We start from the raw sequence: 12,454 nt of genomic DNA, 5'->3' as shown, positions 1-12,454 counted from the left end.
AGCCAGGTTTTCAGAACTTCCAGGATTTCATCATCGATTCTCAGAACTGACATCCTGAGACTTTTGGTGTTAGGAAGAACTTTATCCTAGGTGTTAAGCCTAGAGATCATGCTGGGTTAAATTTCCTATAGTCATCCTTTCTGCAGTTTAGTGAGTTTTTTTCAATTCTGCTATATCCTTTTTGAGGTAAAGAGGTGCAAACATTAATTGAGGTTTGAGCCTTTTGGATGCAGTTTGGTGGCCTAATGGTGATCTATGTTGTTGTCTATTCCTTTTCTAATTATTCCTCACACTTCTTTTGCTTTATTGGATGTTTCCCAGCACTGTGCTGATGTTTTCATGAAACTATTTGTCACAAATCCCAAGTTTTCAGTGGTGAGTTATATTGACTTGGAGGCCATAATTTTATGTAAACACAGAACTGCTTTCCCTGTGTGCTTCTCTTTACATCCATGTACACTGAATTTCCTTGTCATTTTGTTGTCTCATAAGGTCCTGCAATCTTTGCACTGTCAATCTTTGTCCTTACAACCTGGAGCAACTTAGAACATCAGTAAACTTCCTTACTCTCCAGTTGTCACAGACACTTGAGGTCTTCATTAATGGCCTTTCTGCATAGTAAGAAGTGACAGTGTTGACTCCTGACAGTTAGATCTCATTGATTTAGATCTTGTTTACAGTGGATGTCATTTATACTTATCCTATTCTTTTATTCTTTATAATTGTTTCTACTACATTGCATGGGATAGATTTGAGGCTTAAAGGTCTGTTACTGTCCTGATCTTCCCCAAATTTTTTTTTAAGATATTGGTGTTCCGTTTATCACCATCCAGTTCTCAGGTCCCAAGGTAGTTTTAAGTAAGAACACTATATATATATATATATATATATATATTTTTTTTTTTTTTCCCTGGTCCATCATAAGAATGAGATAAAGGACCTCCCAGAAAGTTTCTTTGACAGCAGCTGTCATCCAGGGACAAATCCTGCCACTACTCCCATCAAAATAAATTTGTAGAACTTCTGCCATCATTGTGATTGCTCAGGCTACATGAAGAGATGTGTGCATTGAGTTCACTTGAAAAAGTAGCTGTTATTATGGAAGTTATGAACCAAATGTAAATTAACATGCTTCCATTGAAGACGTGGTATGCTGATTGCTATTACAAGTCCTCTACTTCACCACTTACTTGTGTAAGTATATATACATACAATACAAAATAGGCATATTTCACATACCACTGTTAGCTGATTGCCTCTGCTTTAGAACTTCCAGTTGGCAGAAGACCAATAAATCACACATAATTTCCTTCTGCCTTCTATTTTAATTCTTTTCTAACAGGCTGCACAGTTCCTATAAATTTTTTAATGGGGAAGGCTGATTTGGGTTGGGGAGAGCTTCTTTTTCATTCAAGTATCTGCTATCTCTTCCAGAAAGACAACTAACAAACCTGCAGTTTATAAATATAACCTTTTCCTATATTTTAAGAATTCCTTTGAAGTATTATTTAAGTAATATCAGCTTGAGTAAATTAAGAAATTTCAAGATTTTTAGTATAGGTTATTTTCTTTCTGCCATCTCAGTTTGTTGGGGGGTAAGTTTTAAAATTTCTTGAACTACATAGAATGGCATTACAATGAAAGTATAAACTAGTCAGCTGACTTTTGGTATGTATTTAGAGATATTCTACTTGCAAATCCAAAAATATAGGTATTTTTCTGTTTAGAGAAAGTGCTCTCTGCTCCAGTCATATGTGTAGATAGGCAGAATACATTTAAGTTGTAGTGTTCTCTTGCTTTTAGAACAATCCTACACACTATAATTTTTCTGACCTTCATGCTGTCTTAAGAAATTAGTCTCAAAATCAGGGAGTGATTTTGAGAGCTTCAAGGTGTGAGCTTCAGCCGTTAAACTTTTCTTTTTGATCTTGCTTAGTTGCAGGGCCAAGGCAAATCAGGTATAAACTTAACTCTTACCTAGTCTAAACTCTCCTTCCATGTGGCCTCCCCTTCTCCAGTTTTCCATCAGAGACATGAGCCTTTGTTTGTATGAGAGGACTTTTTTTTTCCTCACCTCTTAATTACTCAGCTTTACTAATTATTCTGAAGGGTTTTTTTACTCATTTCTTTCATGATTAAGAACATCTAGATCTGCCTCACAACATGCATAACAGGATGTCTAACTGTTTAACTCACAAAAACCTATTCAAATAGGGGAGCATAAAGTAAATCAGTTGTTAACTTAGGGTAATACTATAAGGAAAGAGAACTTCCTGTTTTACTGTGTGAGGAAGAAAAATTAAGCTACATGCTGAGGTCATAAAAAGAAATAAGGACTCAATATTGTTCTTTTTCTGTCTATATAGTTCCTTTATTAGAATATTTTAACATGCTCTTAGGCAGAAGATTGAACTACAACAAAGTATTTCAGAAGAAACAAATTACTTTCTTTTCTAGCCCCCTTCCATTACAAAGACTCTAAAATGTGTTCCTGAAATGACATTTCTGAGTAATTTCTGAGTCACAGTTTTGTGCCTATTTAAATAATAATAATAGTAACAACAACAACAATATATAATTATTATATACAATAATATATAATAATAACAATCATTATTTGAGAGAGAGAGAGATATATTTTTTTTTCATTTTTTTTCCCCTAGGAGACAAACAAGTATGACTGTGGAATTCACTAGTCGTTTTCTGCGCCCTGCTGAAGCAGTGTTGCTACTGATCTCAAAAAATGTGGGTGGAATAGATGGTGCCACACTGACATTCTCTCTGAAATCTGAAGTCAAGCATATTGAGCCTGCTGTAAGTTTATATATGTATGATTAACATTGTCAGAAAAATGTTGTTAATCTGTACATTGTATCAAACAAAAGCGAACTGAGGTAAGAATAAAAATGTGAGTTACCATCAGCATTAGCCTTTGACCTACAAATTTTCAGGTTTCCAATATTAGCCTATGTACATGCAGAAAAAAGCGTAGAGGAATATTTAAGATTCCTAAGGATATAAATCATACATGACTAAATTTAAAATTTTTGCACTGATTGCTCTGAAAATAAATCTGGAGCCCTTTCAGCATATGAACGCTTTTGGAAATTCCGTTGTGGAGGCGGTGATATGCTTCAGCCTAGTGATTTCAGCAAACTTTTGTTAAACGTTGCTAGGTTTGTTTGTGCTTTTTGACTTTAGACAGTGTAGATTTAAGATATATCCCAGAAATACTCAGAGCAGAGATAGGCATGTGTTCCAGCATTTGTTATCAAACATTCATTGAGCAGATCTGGACAGATCCTCTTCTGAACTTAGATGGTGTTTATGTGATTTTTTTTTTTTTTTTTTTACATGACTCTATACCATAGCAATAGACACTGATGTTAGAAAGGAAGGTTGGGGCAAGAGAAAAAAAATAGAGGACACGTAAAGATAAGAAGGAAAAAAGATGATAGCTTGTTTCTTGGCCTTGTGCTATCATTTGGAAGTGCATTTAAAATGTGGTGAAGTTTAATGCATGTTTAAAAAGAAATAGGCTTTAACTGTTCTTTGCTGGCAACAAAGCCTAGCATTTAAATTATGTTAATTTTGTAATCACCAGTGGTCAGACACATAGTTCTAGTCTTCTTTGAAATATTTTCCTATTTGTTTATGTATTATACATGAATGTAGTTTCACAACTTTTTCATATTGATAAAAATTTTTGTTCTCTTTTAGGATATATTAGAATGCAAATCTCCATGTTATGAGCTGAAGAAAGTTATCCTAAATGTTACTAATCCCTTCAGAACTGATGGCCTATTCAGGTAGACAATGCTGTAAATACAAATCTTTAATGATCATGCTGTTTTATCAACTCTTTTCCATAATTTTCTTCTTCTCCTTAAAAATGTAAAACCTTGAGCTTGAATTATAGAGATTTACATTACCAAAATTGTTACAAACACTATGAAGTGGAAGCTATCATAATGGATAAAGAAGATAAATAAGCCTTAATTGAAATCCATCTCAGTGTAAGCAATAAAGCTAGAGCTTTAATCAAATGGAGTTCATCAACCTTGCGTGTATTTTTGTGTTTGGCTGAGGTCCAGCAGAATTCCAAAGAGAAACAAACCATGTTAATTAATAGTTGGTTATTTTTTCCCCAATCTGCTTTAACCTGCTGTTTAAATTTTTAAGCATGCAAAAGAAAAAAAGCCATGCATTTGCCTTGAGGCTCGCATCACTATCAGTTAATCTAATTTTTCATTTGCATTCATCGTAGCTGTAACAACTGCAGAATTATAAATGTTGCTTTCCTTAATACAAAAGAAATAGAGTACTGTGCCCCTTTAAAATCTATTTATGTGATCTGACTCCATATTCTGTCTTTTAGTCTGTAGAGCTAAGCATTGGTTCATGTCCTTCATTTATTTACAAGAACCATTTTCCATAATATTTTTAGCTTGTTTTACTGATCTGTTTAATATACGTTGCATAGGCTGCAAATTAAATTTCTCTTTTCCCCACATAATGGGTTTGGTATAGACACCTGTAACAGGATTATTTTCAATGCTCCAGCAATGTGCTCTGGCATAAGCCTCGTATGTGGGAATCATATGAATTTATTTAGCTCCTGGCTCTTTTTAAAGTCCTTGAGGTGGTCAGTGAGGCTGCCTGTGATCAGTTCTATGATGTGGGTGGCTCTCAGAATAGATTAAAGGCAATGAAGTAATGTAGTTTTACGTATATCATTCAAAAGCTACTTGACAACTACTTGAAGTAATTATCAATTTGGGCAATATTTGAACCAGTAATCAAAAATAAAAGATCCTTTGTATCAAGTTTCCAGTGTTTTGAACCATCTAGGGTTCCATCAGGAGGTGCATTGCTTAGTTGCAAATAACAGTAGGAAGTGCACTTGTGATACCAAGGAAGTAGCTCTTTTACAGAAAACTAGGCTGAAAAACTTAATACTAGGTGTATAATACGGTATGATTTAAGAAAAGGACAAATTAAATATATAAGTGCCTCTCTGAACTCGTGTCAAATATATAGCAAATGTCAGATATTTCCAAAAGCTGTAAAATTCTGCACCCTAAACTAATGCTTGCTTAGCGTTCGGCTATTAGTTAGATGTTACCCATTATATCAACTAAATAATGTTTTCTTTTTTTTACAGTACCTAGCTTTTAATACTTATGTATAGATACATATTTTAAAGAATACTGAATGTTTGTAGTTCATTAAGAAAAATTAGTTGAATACTTTTAAAATTGTCCATTACATTTCTTTGTGAAATGCAGCTATTTGTCTCCCAAGAATAGGAAAGTATATCTAGAATATAAGATACTACAATAAGTAATGGTCATTATTATTATTTTTTGAAATGTCAGGTTCAACACTTGGGCAGAGAATCAACTAAAGCTGGTGTAAATTATCATAACTATTGAAAAGTTTGAATTCAGATCCACAGCTAGTGCTAAGCTAGTTGACATTGGCTTCTGTATTTTAACTGTGTCCTCTGTAATCTTCCTTCTGTTTCTACTGTCATCTAGGAGTGCAGAGAACATGCAGAAATGTAGTTTAAAATGAATGAATTATGTGTGCTGGTGCCATGTAACAGAAGTTCTATAGTGACACCAAAAATTAATTCTTGACTAATGACTAGCAGCAGGTCAATGGATTATCCAATACCTAGGATGGAAATAATGTGTGCACAATATAATGTACATAAAAAGAAAGAAGATAGGTATCTTCCAGGAAAAACTAAAGTGAAGCAGTTGCTTGTGGTTTGTCAGGGAAATCACCATGTACTCTATCTTAATAGATTCATTATTTACAAAAGCAAAATAAAATTAACTGAGCTTTTCTTCTTCAAGTGTAAGTGAATCGATTATTCAATCATTTATTTAGTACAGATCATATTGTAAATACACCTTAGAAAATTATTTCAAATTAAAATATGTATATAATTTGTCTTAATATTGAAATTGGCATTATTTTTCTGGTTTTAAATTTTTCTTTTTTTTTTTAATTTTTTGAAAAGAAAATTGAAAATTGGTCTGCATGTCATGACATGGCTGTGGACCATCCCTATGATTACAAATCAACCTATGGTATTGATGAGGTGGTAGTTTACAATATTTCCCAATAACCCTTGAATAAGTGTCTCAGGATTTTGCATGCTTACATGAGCTTTAAAAATTACATGGCCTAAGTTATGCAAAATGTTGTAAGTTATTAAATAAAGAAGAATTAATAATTATTAAATAAGTATTTTTTAAAATATGTTTAAAAATTTTTTACAGTACTTTAAAAATATTTCCAATTGAAAATAATAAGCTTCTTTGCCAAGCCTTCATTTAAAAGTTAGAATAAACTGAGTTTTGTCTTCATTCTGCAAGTGAAAAATGCAGTGATTATGTGTACTTGCCATACTCCAGGGTCATTTTGCTGGAATCCACAAGTTATTTAATGCAGCCAGAGCAAGTATATCAAGCCAGGCAAGTAAAGCAAGAGCAAACGTTCAGGTAAGTTCTAAATGACAATTGCTAATTATAATATCTTGATTTATACAATTGTATTGGCATTACATCTTCGTGTATAGTTGTATGCATACCCATTGTAAAAAATTACAGGTTAGGACATGGAAATATCGTAGAATTATGTAACTTTTTTAAAAACACTTTACAGATAACTTACTCAAACCATGGAGAAAAAATAAATATAGTGTAAAAGATAAAAATGCTTGTAAAGTGCTGTTTGGAAAAAGTGTTAGAGAAACTAGGATCGAAAGGTGAACTATTGATGCTGAGACAGGGGCAACTGGTGACTTAGGTGACTGAAATGCTGAAAACTAGTTCCAGTTCACTGCAACAGGATTAGTTCTGATTCTTGGAATGAAGAAGGTAGAGATATTTGAAGGTTCAACAGTAAGGTCAAGTTTTTATGTATAAATAGGTAGTCTATAGATTTCTAATTGTACCTCAGTGTAATATGTTACAGGTTCAGTAGGCTCCTGGAGATGCAAGGGGTTAATAGTGCAGATATATTGATATAAGTTAATTTAATTTTGTGTCTAGACATCGTTACTTAGCTGAAGATGGACAGATTTTCTAACACAGGAAATCTGGAAGGAGTAGGAGAGTTCAAAGTAAGCATGGTAAAGATAATAAAAGGGCAAACAGTAAAAAAACAGAGAGCAATTGGAATGGCAGTCAAGGGGAGGTATAACGAAAAGATCTATGCTTAAGACATAGTCTGAAAGAAGACTTTCTATCTTCACTGTCTTTAATTGTTAGACAGTAAGATAAATACCAATAAGCTTAGATGAACAGTCAGCAATCTTTGCGGGCAGGGAAAAGGTGAAATGTAAATCAGAATCGCTGATAGTCAAGGTTAAAGGAGAGAGAATCGAAAAAGTTTGAGAACTAAAGTTTGCGGCACTCTCCAGAAGTGGCCCAGCATAGAGAAAGAGCTACTACAAATATCTAAAACAATGTTTGGAACTTGCCAGATATTAAGAATTGCACTGTTTTAATAATTGACAGTTTAATAACTCTATTTTTCAGTCATAGATTTGAAAGTGTTAATTCTTTTTGATGATAGATTTTGCATTCACATATTAGGCAGTTTATTTATAGAGATCCATTTCTCTAATCTTCTGTCACTTCAGCCATATTTTATAATTATTTATTCATAGAGCAGTGTTTTTAATCATCAGTTGGAATCGGATAGTAGCTAAAAAAACCCCAACAGACGTAAAAAGTCAGCTTAGGTGAAAGATAACCAAAGTGTAACCCATCAGGTTTCCTCTCATAGAGGCAGGATCTAGCTTTGAAAATACACTATCAGCAGCCCTTTCACAATACATGTGCAAAATACTCCAGCCCAGAACTACTACCAAGAAAGAATACTATAGCTTCCAGAACACTATTACATAGACATTCTAGGTGCCATTCTGTCTCTCCGTTCTGTCCCGTGGGCTGTACTGATTGCCAGTGTCCTGTGCGCTCGGTGCACTTACAGCTAAGCTACACTTGTCAGGTGTGCTACAATAGATGAACCTCCAGTGATTAATGATAATTTTGAAATGTGCAGCCAACATCAGCAGAATGACTTTCATACATAACCTGCAGATGTGTTTAGCGAGGCCTGTATCCAAGGGGAAATAGCCATGCCTATTTCATGTAATATATGTTAGAAAAAAGAGTCTGGTTGTAACTACCAGTTAGTCTGATAAGATCTCCAGACTCTCAGCCTACTAACTGAATGTTGGACCGATTTGATGGGACGCTACTTCTGTTCATTCAACTCTGAAAATAGGACTTATTCAATGTATAGTTCACCCCAGTGAAGAAATGTGTTCTCAATTTGTAATGTATTTCCATGTAATATGCTTATTATGTTATTTTTTCATGCAGCTTTTGAGCAATTTGTTATTTTTACAGTGATTCTTCTGCTGTAGTCTGTTTTTGCAATCATGACTTGGCATTGTGGTTCAAAGATAAAGCATTGAAAGAGATGACGTTTTATATAAAATTTGTATTTTTGTATTTTTATGTGAGATACTTATTTGTAAGTACGAAATAAATAGTATGTTGTACTCGCATACCTCAGAGATCACTTTCCTTTCTGAAAAATGGTCTTTAAGTATAGGTATTAAAATGAATCTCCAGGGTAACATATTCTGAGAATTTTACAAGTCCATTTATTTAAGGTTGTGATTTTTTCTTAGCCCAGCAAGATTAACTATTTATTTTAAGAGAGACCCAATAGCTGTCAAATACTGTATGTAATAATTGTTTGCTATAAGCTGGTTCATCAAATTTTACTGCTAGGGGAGAATGACTTTTATGAGTGGATAATATTAAACCTGAGTCTAGAGCTGAAACTCGCAGTATTTTTTTGAGATACATTACAGTATAGTTTTCAGCATCTATGACCTCTCTGTTTTTTGTAAATTAGACAAAACTCTCCTTCCTTAAATGTAACTGCACAGCCTTAATTCCCGTCAACAATGGTAGAAATTATTTGTAAAGAAGGATAGAAAAAGTCATATCAAGGAAATATGATGGTAAGAAGCACAGTTTGCTTTGGGGGGATGGGAATAAGCAAAGATTTTGTTGTAAGTTGTTTTTTCAAGTGTATCTGTTCTTTTCAAATACACTTGAAAAGCAATATTGTAATGAACTGAGTTAAGGTGTTTAGGTTAAGATTCATCCCCTTCACTGCTTTCTCAGACAAATCCTTGATTGCATTAGGTTCCTTGTGAATGATTAACTGCACTGTTAGTGAAGATAGATCATTCCTGTAGCCTTGGTGTAAAAGAGGTACAGAGGGAAAAGCTTTGCTGTTCCTGGGCTTTCTTATCCCCTCTTTTCAGGGCTATAAGCTTGTGGAAATGAACCTTGTATGTGAACTAAATTAACTCAAACAAGAAGGGAATTATTTTTAGTAGAAATTGCTTGAAGAGCTTCTCTTACAAGCTTTGATGCTTCCTAGCAAGATCATGAACAACATACAATTAACATGGGGATTTTACACCCTTAATTCCTCATTGTGTGGTATAAATTCCCCGATACTTACTCAATGACCCAAGAGTAAAATTAGCCTTTGTACAGAAAATCATGGAAAATTATATTTATTCTGTGAGCACAAACACTGTAAAGAATGTGTACAAAAGTAAATTTCAGGTGACTTTTTTGTATAATAATTCTTGTGAAGAAAAAAAAAAGAGAAAAAGAAAAAATCTAAGGAATATTTTAGAGAAAAACTATTTTAGGTAATTAATTTCTACTCCAATATTAAAAAGACAATGATTTTGAGAATGGCAAGTGTAAGATGCCAAATTCAATCTGTTTGGAAATCAGGACTGTAAGGAAGAGAAATGATTTACACCAAGTAGAGATAGTGGCAACACCAGCCTCCTTTTTTTAGCCATGAAATATGCAAATGTCGCACTATGTTGTACTTTTTCTTAAATAACTATGCTCTGTTTCCTTTAAGAAAAAATCATGTCTCACAAGTTTTAAATAATTTGTGTACTATTGATTTGTTGCAGTTCATGAATCCTTGGTATACAGAATTGTGGGATTCCAATGGGATTTTTCTAATGGTTTAAATCTGGATCTTGCACTTCCTAGATTGAATTTGGATCACTCTTAACATTTATTAGGGTTAGTGTAAAATCCATGTTTTACTTAGCTTTACTGATTTCTTTTGTTAAGAAAAAGGATGCCTTATCTTAACAACAGTAGATTTCCTATTAAATTTCTTAAACATATTGCTGTCCTGCACGTTGGTTAGGTTAGATAACATTGTATTAAGTCACCCCAGTTTTATATGTGTTGTGATGTGTTTTTTACTATTACAATGTGGCTGTCTGACTTGAAAAAGTCTGAACAAACAAACAAATATGAACTTGCATGTTATTTTTAAGTTTGAATTTAAAAAAATTAGATTTGTATTTAAAAATCTATAGGGAAAATATTCAGGAAGTTGTCTTTGAATATTTTATATATTTATAATAAATTAAAGATTAAAACATTTATCTGTCCCTTGTGAGTTATAAATACTCATCAGTAGCAGGGAGAAGGATGCCAAATCAATCCACTGTATTGTCCAGTGTATACATCATAATTTGAAATCCCAGTGCATAGTAAGATTGTTTAAGTACCTTAGAGACTACCAAAATGTATGTGATTCGAAGTGAAATAGTGAACAGAAATATTTGTTTCAAATACCTACTATAGAAAATTGCATTTAGTGGTAAACTTTTCTAAATTATTTAGAGAATTTTTGCTCTTGAGGTGTAGTAGTACAAAACACCAAACATTACTGTTTTACATTCCAAATAGAAAGTATGAGATATCTTTTAAAGCTAAGGATATGTCATACTACATAGGAGTTATTCAAATGGTTGACTTGCAGATTATAAAATTTAGTCTCCATAATTGTTAATATTCTATGGAGTAACTACTCTCCACATTTAAGAATATATATAAATGAAACATAAAAATAAGGTTAAAAGTATCTCTTGTTAATGCTCTATTGACTTTACTCTCTAGGAAGAGTTAAATATAGGACTTTATAAAGCAATAAGCCTCTCATTTCGTTTACTATTGAAAAAGCAAACTTCCAAGTGATGAACTTCTAGTGCATTTCCAGCCAAGATCCACAGTTTACTTTATTTGTAAAAATACAATTTATTAAGTAGACAAAGAAGGGAAAAGAGGAATAATTCATTGCAATCACAATATGTTACATTTAAAATAATATTCCCCACAGGTAAAATTTTCAAATTTAGATGGTGAAATACTAATGTCTCTGAGGCCAGATTTCTGCAGTTGCACCGAACAATATGTAACAACAACAACAGAAATAAAACTGTTAACATTTTAATTGGAAAAACTGAAATGAGATAACATTTCAACAGTGGTGTATTTCAGGAAATGAAAGCAATTAAGGTCTGACCCTTCTTTAGGATTTGGTAATGTCGCCCCCACAAAGATGCAGACTTCTGTTGAAATCAGTGGAGCCCTCACAGGAGTTGGATTTCTTGTATTTCTCCAGGCCTAAGCAAGGAAACAAAAAGGGGATTTGTTAGCTTTATTTGACATTTGTTGAACTGATGTTGGGGAATTTTTATTGTACCCCCTGAGTCACATTAAACATACATTTGTGCTTAAAAAAAAAGAATTAATGAACAAAAGCAGCAGGAAGAGACTTACCGCCATAAGCAGTTCTACAAGAAGTCCGCAAAGATGTGACATGAGCTGATGCCTTCTGTACACTTGTCCCGACACCGATCCTGTGAGCGTCAGCATCAGGTTCCTTAACTGGGCGTTTGGTTCATCCCCCAGCCTGTTTACCAGAAGTGGCTCCTGAGCACTTGTATTCCATGAACCATTGCCACCAGGCAATGCTGCATCATTTCTTACCTCTTCAGGAAGGGAAACTTCACAACCTCAGAGGGAATCGTTCTGTCCTTGGTGTTCCTGCTTCCAAACTGTTGGACCTTCTTGCCCTCCGTGCCAGATTGTTCCTTGGTCCTGAATTATCATTGCTGAGCAGTTAAAATTTGAATTTTCCCTTCACTGGACAGAGTTCCTTTCCAGATGGTATCAGAAACAGAGTTTGAATTTAGAGTAGAGATTAGACCATGAATTCTGACTCTGGAATAATGACTAGTAATGACTAGTGGTATATCCAAGGTTTCCAGTAAGCCAAAGCCATAGGCTAGAATCTTCATTTACTAGATAGTTCTCATTTTTTCATATATGACCTGCTGGTGTGTTTTCTAATTAAGCTAATAAATGTAAAATGTTTGCCTAAAAGTGTGCATCACACATACACACAATATCTGGTATTCTGTAACATACAAGTATATAGCCTGGAATTACAATTAATGTTTTAAAAAATTCTAACTTTAAATGTCTTATTTTTATTGTTTCTAAATGTTAATGTT

At 33.5% G+C, this 12,454-nt stretch overlaps 1 protein-coding gene across 1 annotated transcript in view; it reads left to right on the top strand.

Annotated features, from left to right (window-relative positions):
* CHDC2 (calponin homology domain containing 2) overlaps window positions 1–7,104 on the top strand; it is a 78,726-nt gene extending 71,622 nt beyond the window's left edge. Inside the window, exons 13-16 of the mRNA XM_010571384.1 lie at window positions 2,664–2,814; window positions 3,721–3,809; window positions 6,429–6,515; window positions 7,068–7,104. Of these exons, the coding sequence (XP_010569686.1) occupies window positions 2,664–2,814; window positions 3,721–3,809; window positions 6,429–6,515; window positions 7,068–7,104 (364 nt within the window). The remainder of the gene's footprint in view (window positions 1–2,663; window positions 2,815–3,720; window positions 3,810–6,428; window positions 6,516–7,067) is intronic.
* The last annotated feature ends 5,350 nt before the right edge of the window (window positions 7,105–12,454 follow it).

Source organism: Haliaeetus leucocephalus, unplaced genomic scaffold (assembly GCF_000737465.1).
Source record: "Haliaeetus leucocephalus isolate CR32 unplaced genomic scaffold, Haliaeetus_leucocephalus-4.0 Scaffold317, whole genome shotgun sequence".
Lineage (NCBI taxonomy): Eukaryota > Metazoa > Chordata > Aves > Accipitriformes > Accipitridae > Haliaeetus > Haliaeetus leucocephalus.
Note: the sequence above shows the minus strand (reverse complement) of the source record. Positions and strands in the feature narration are given on the sequence as shown.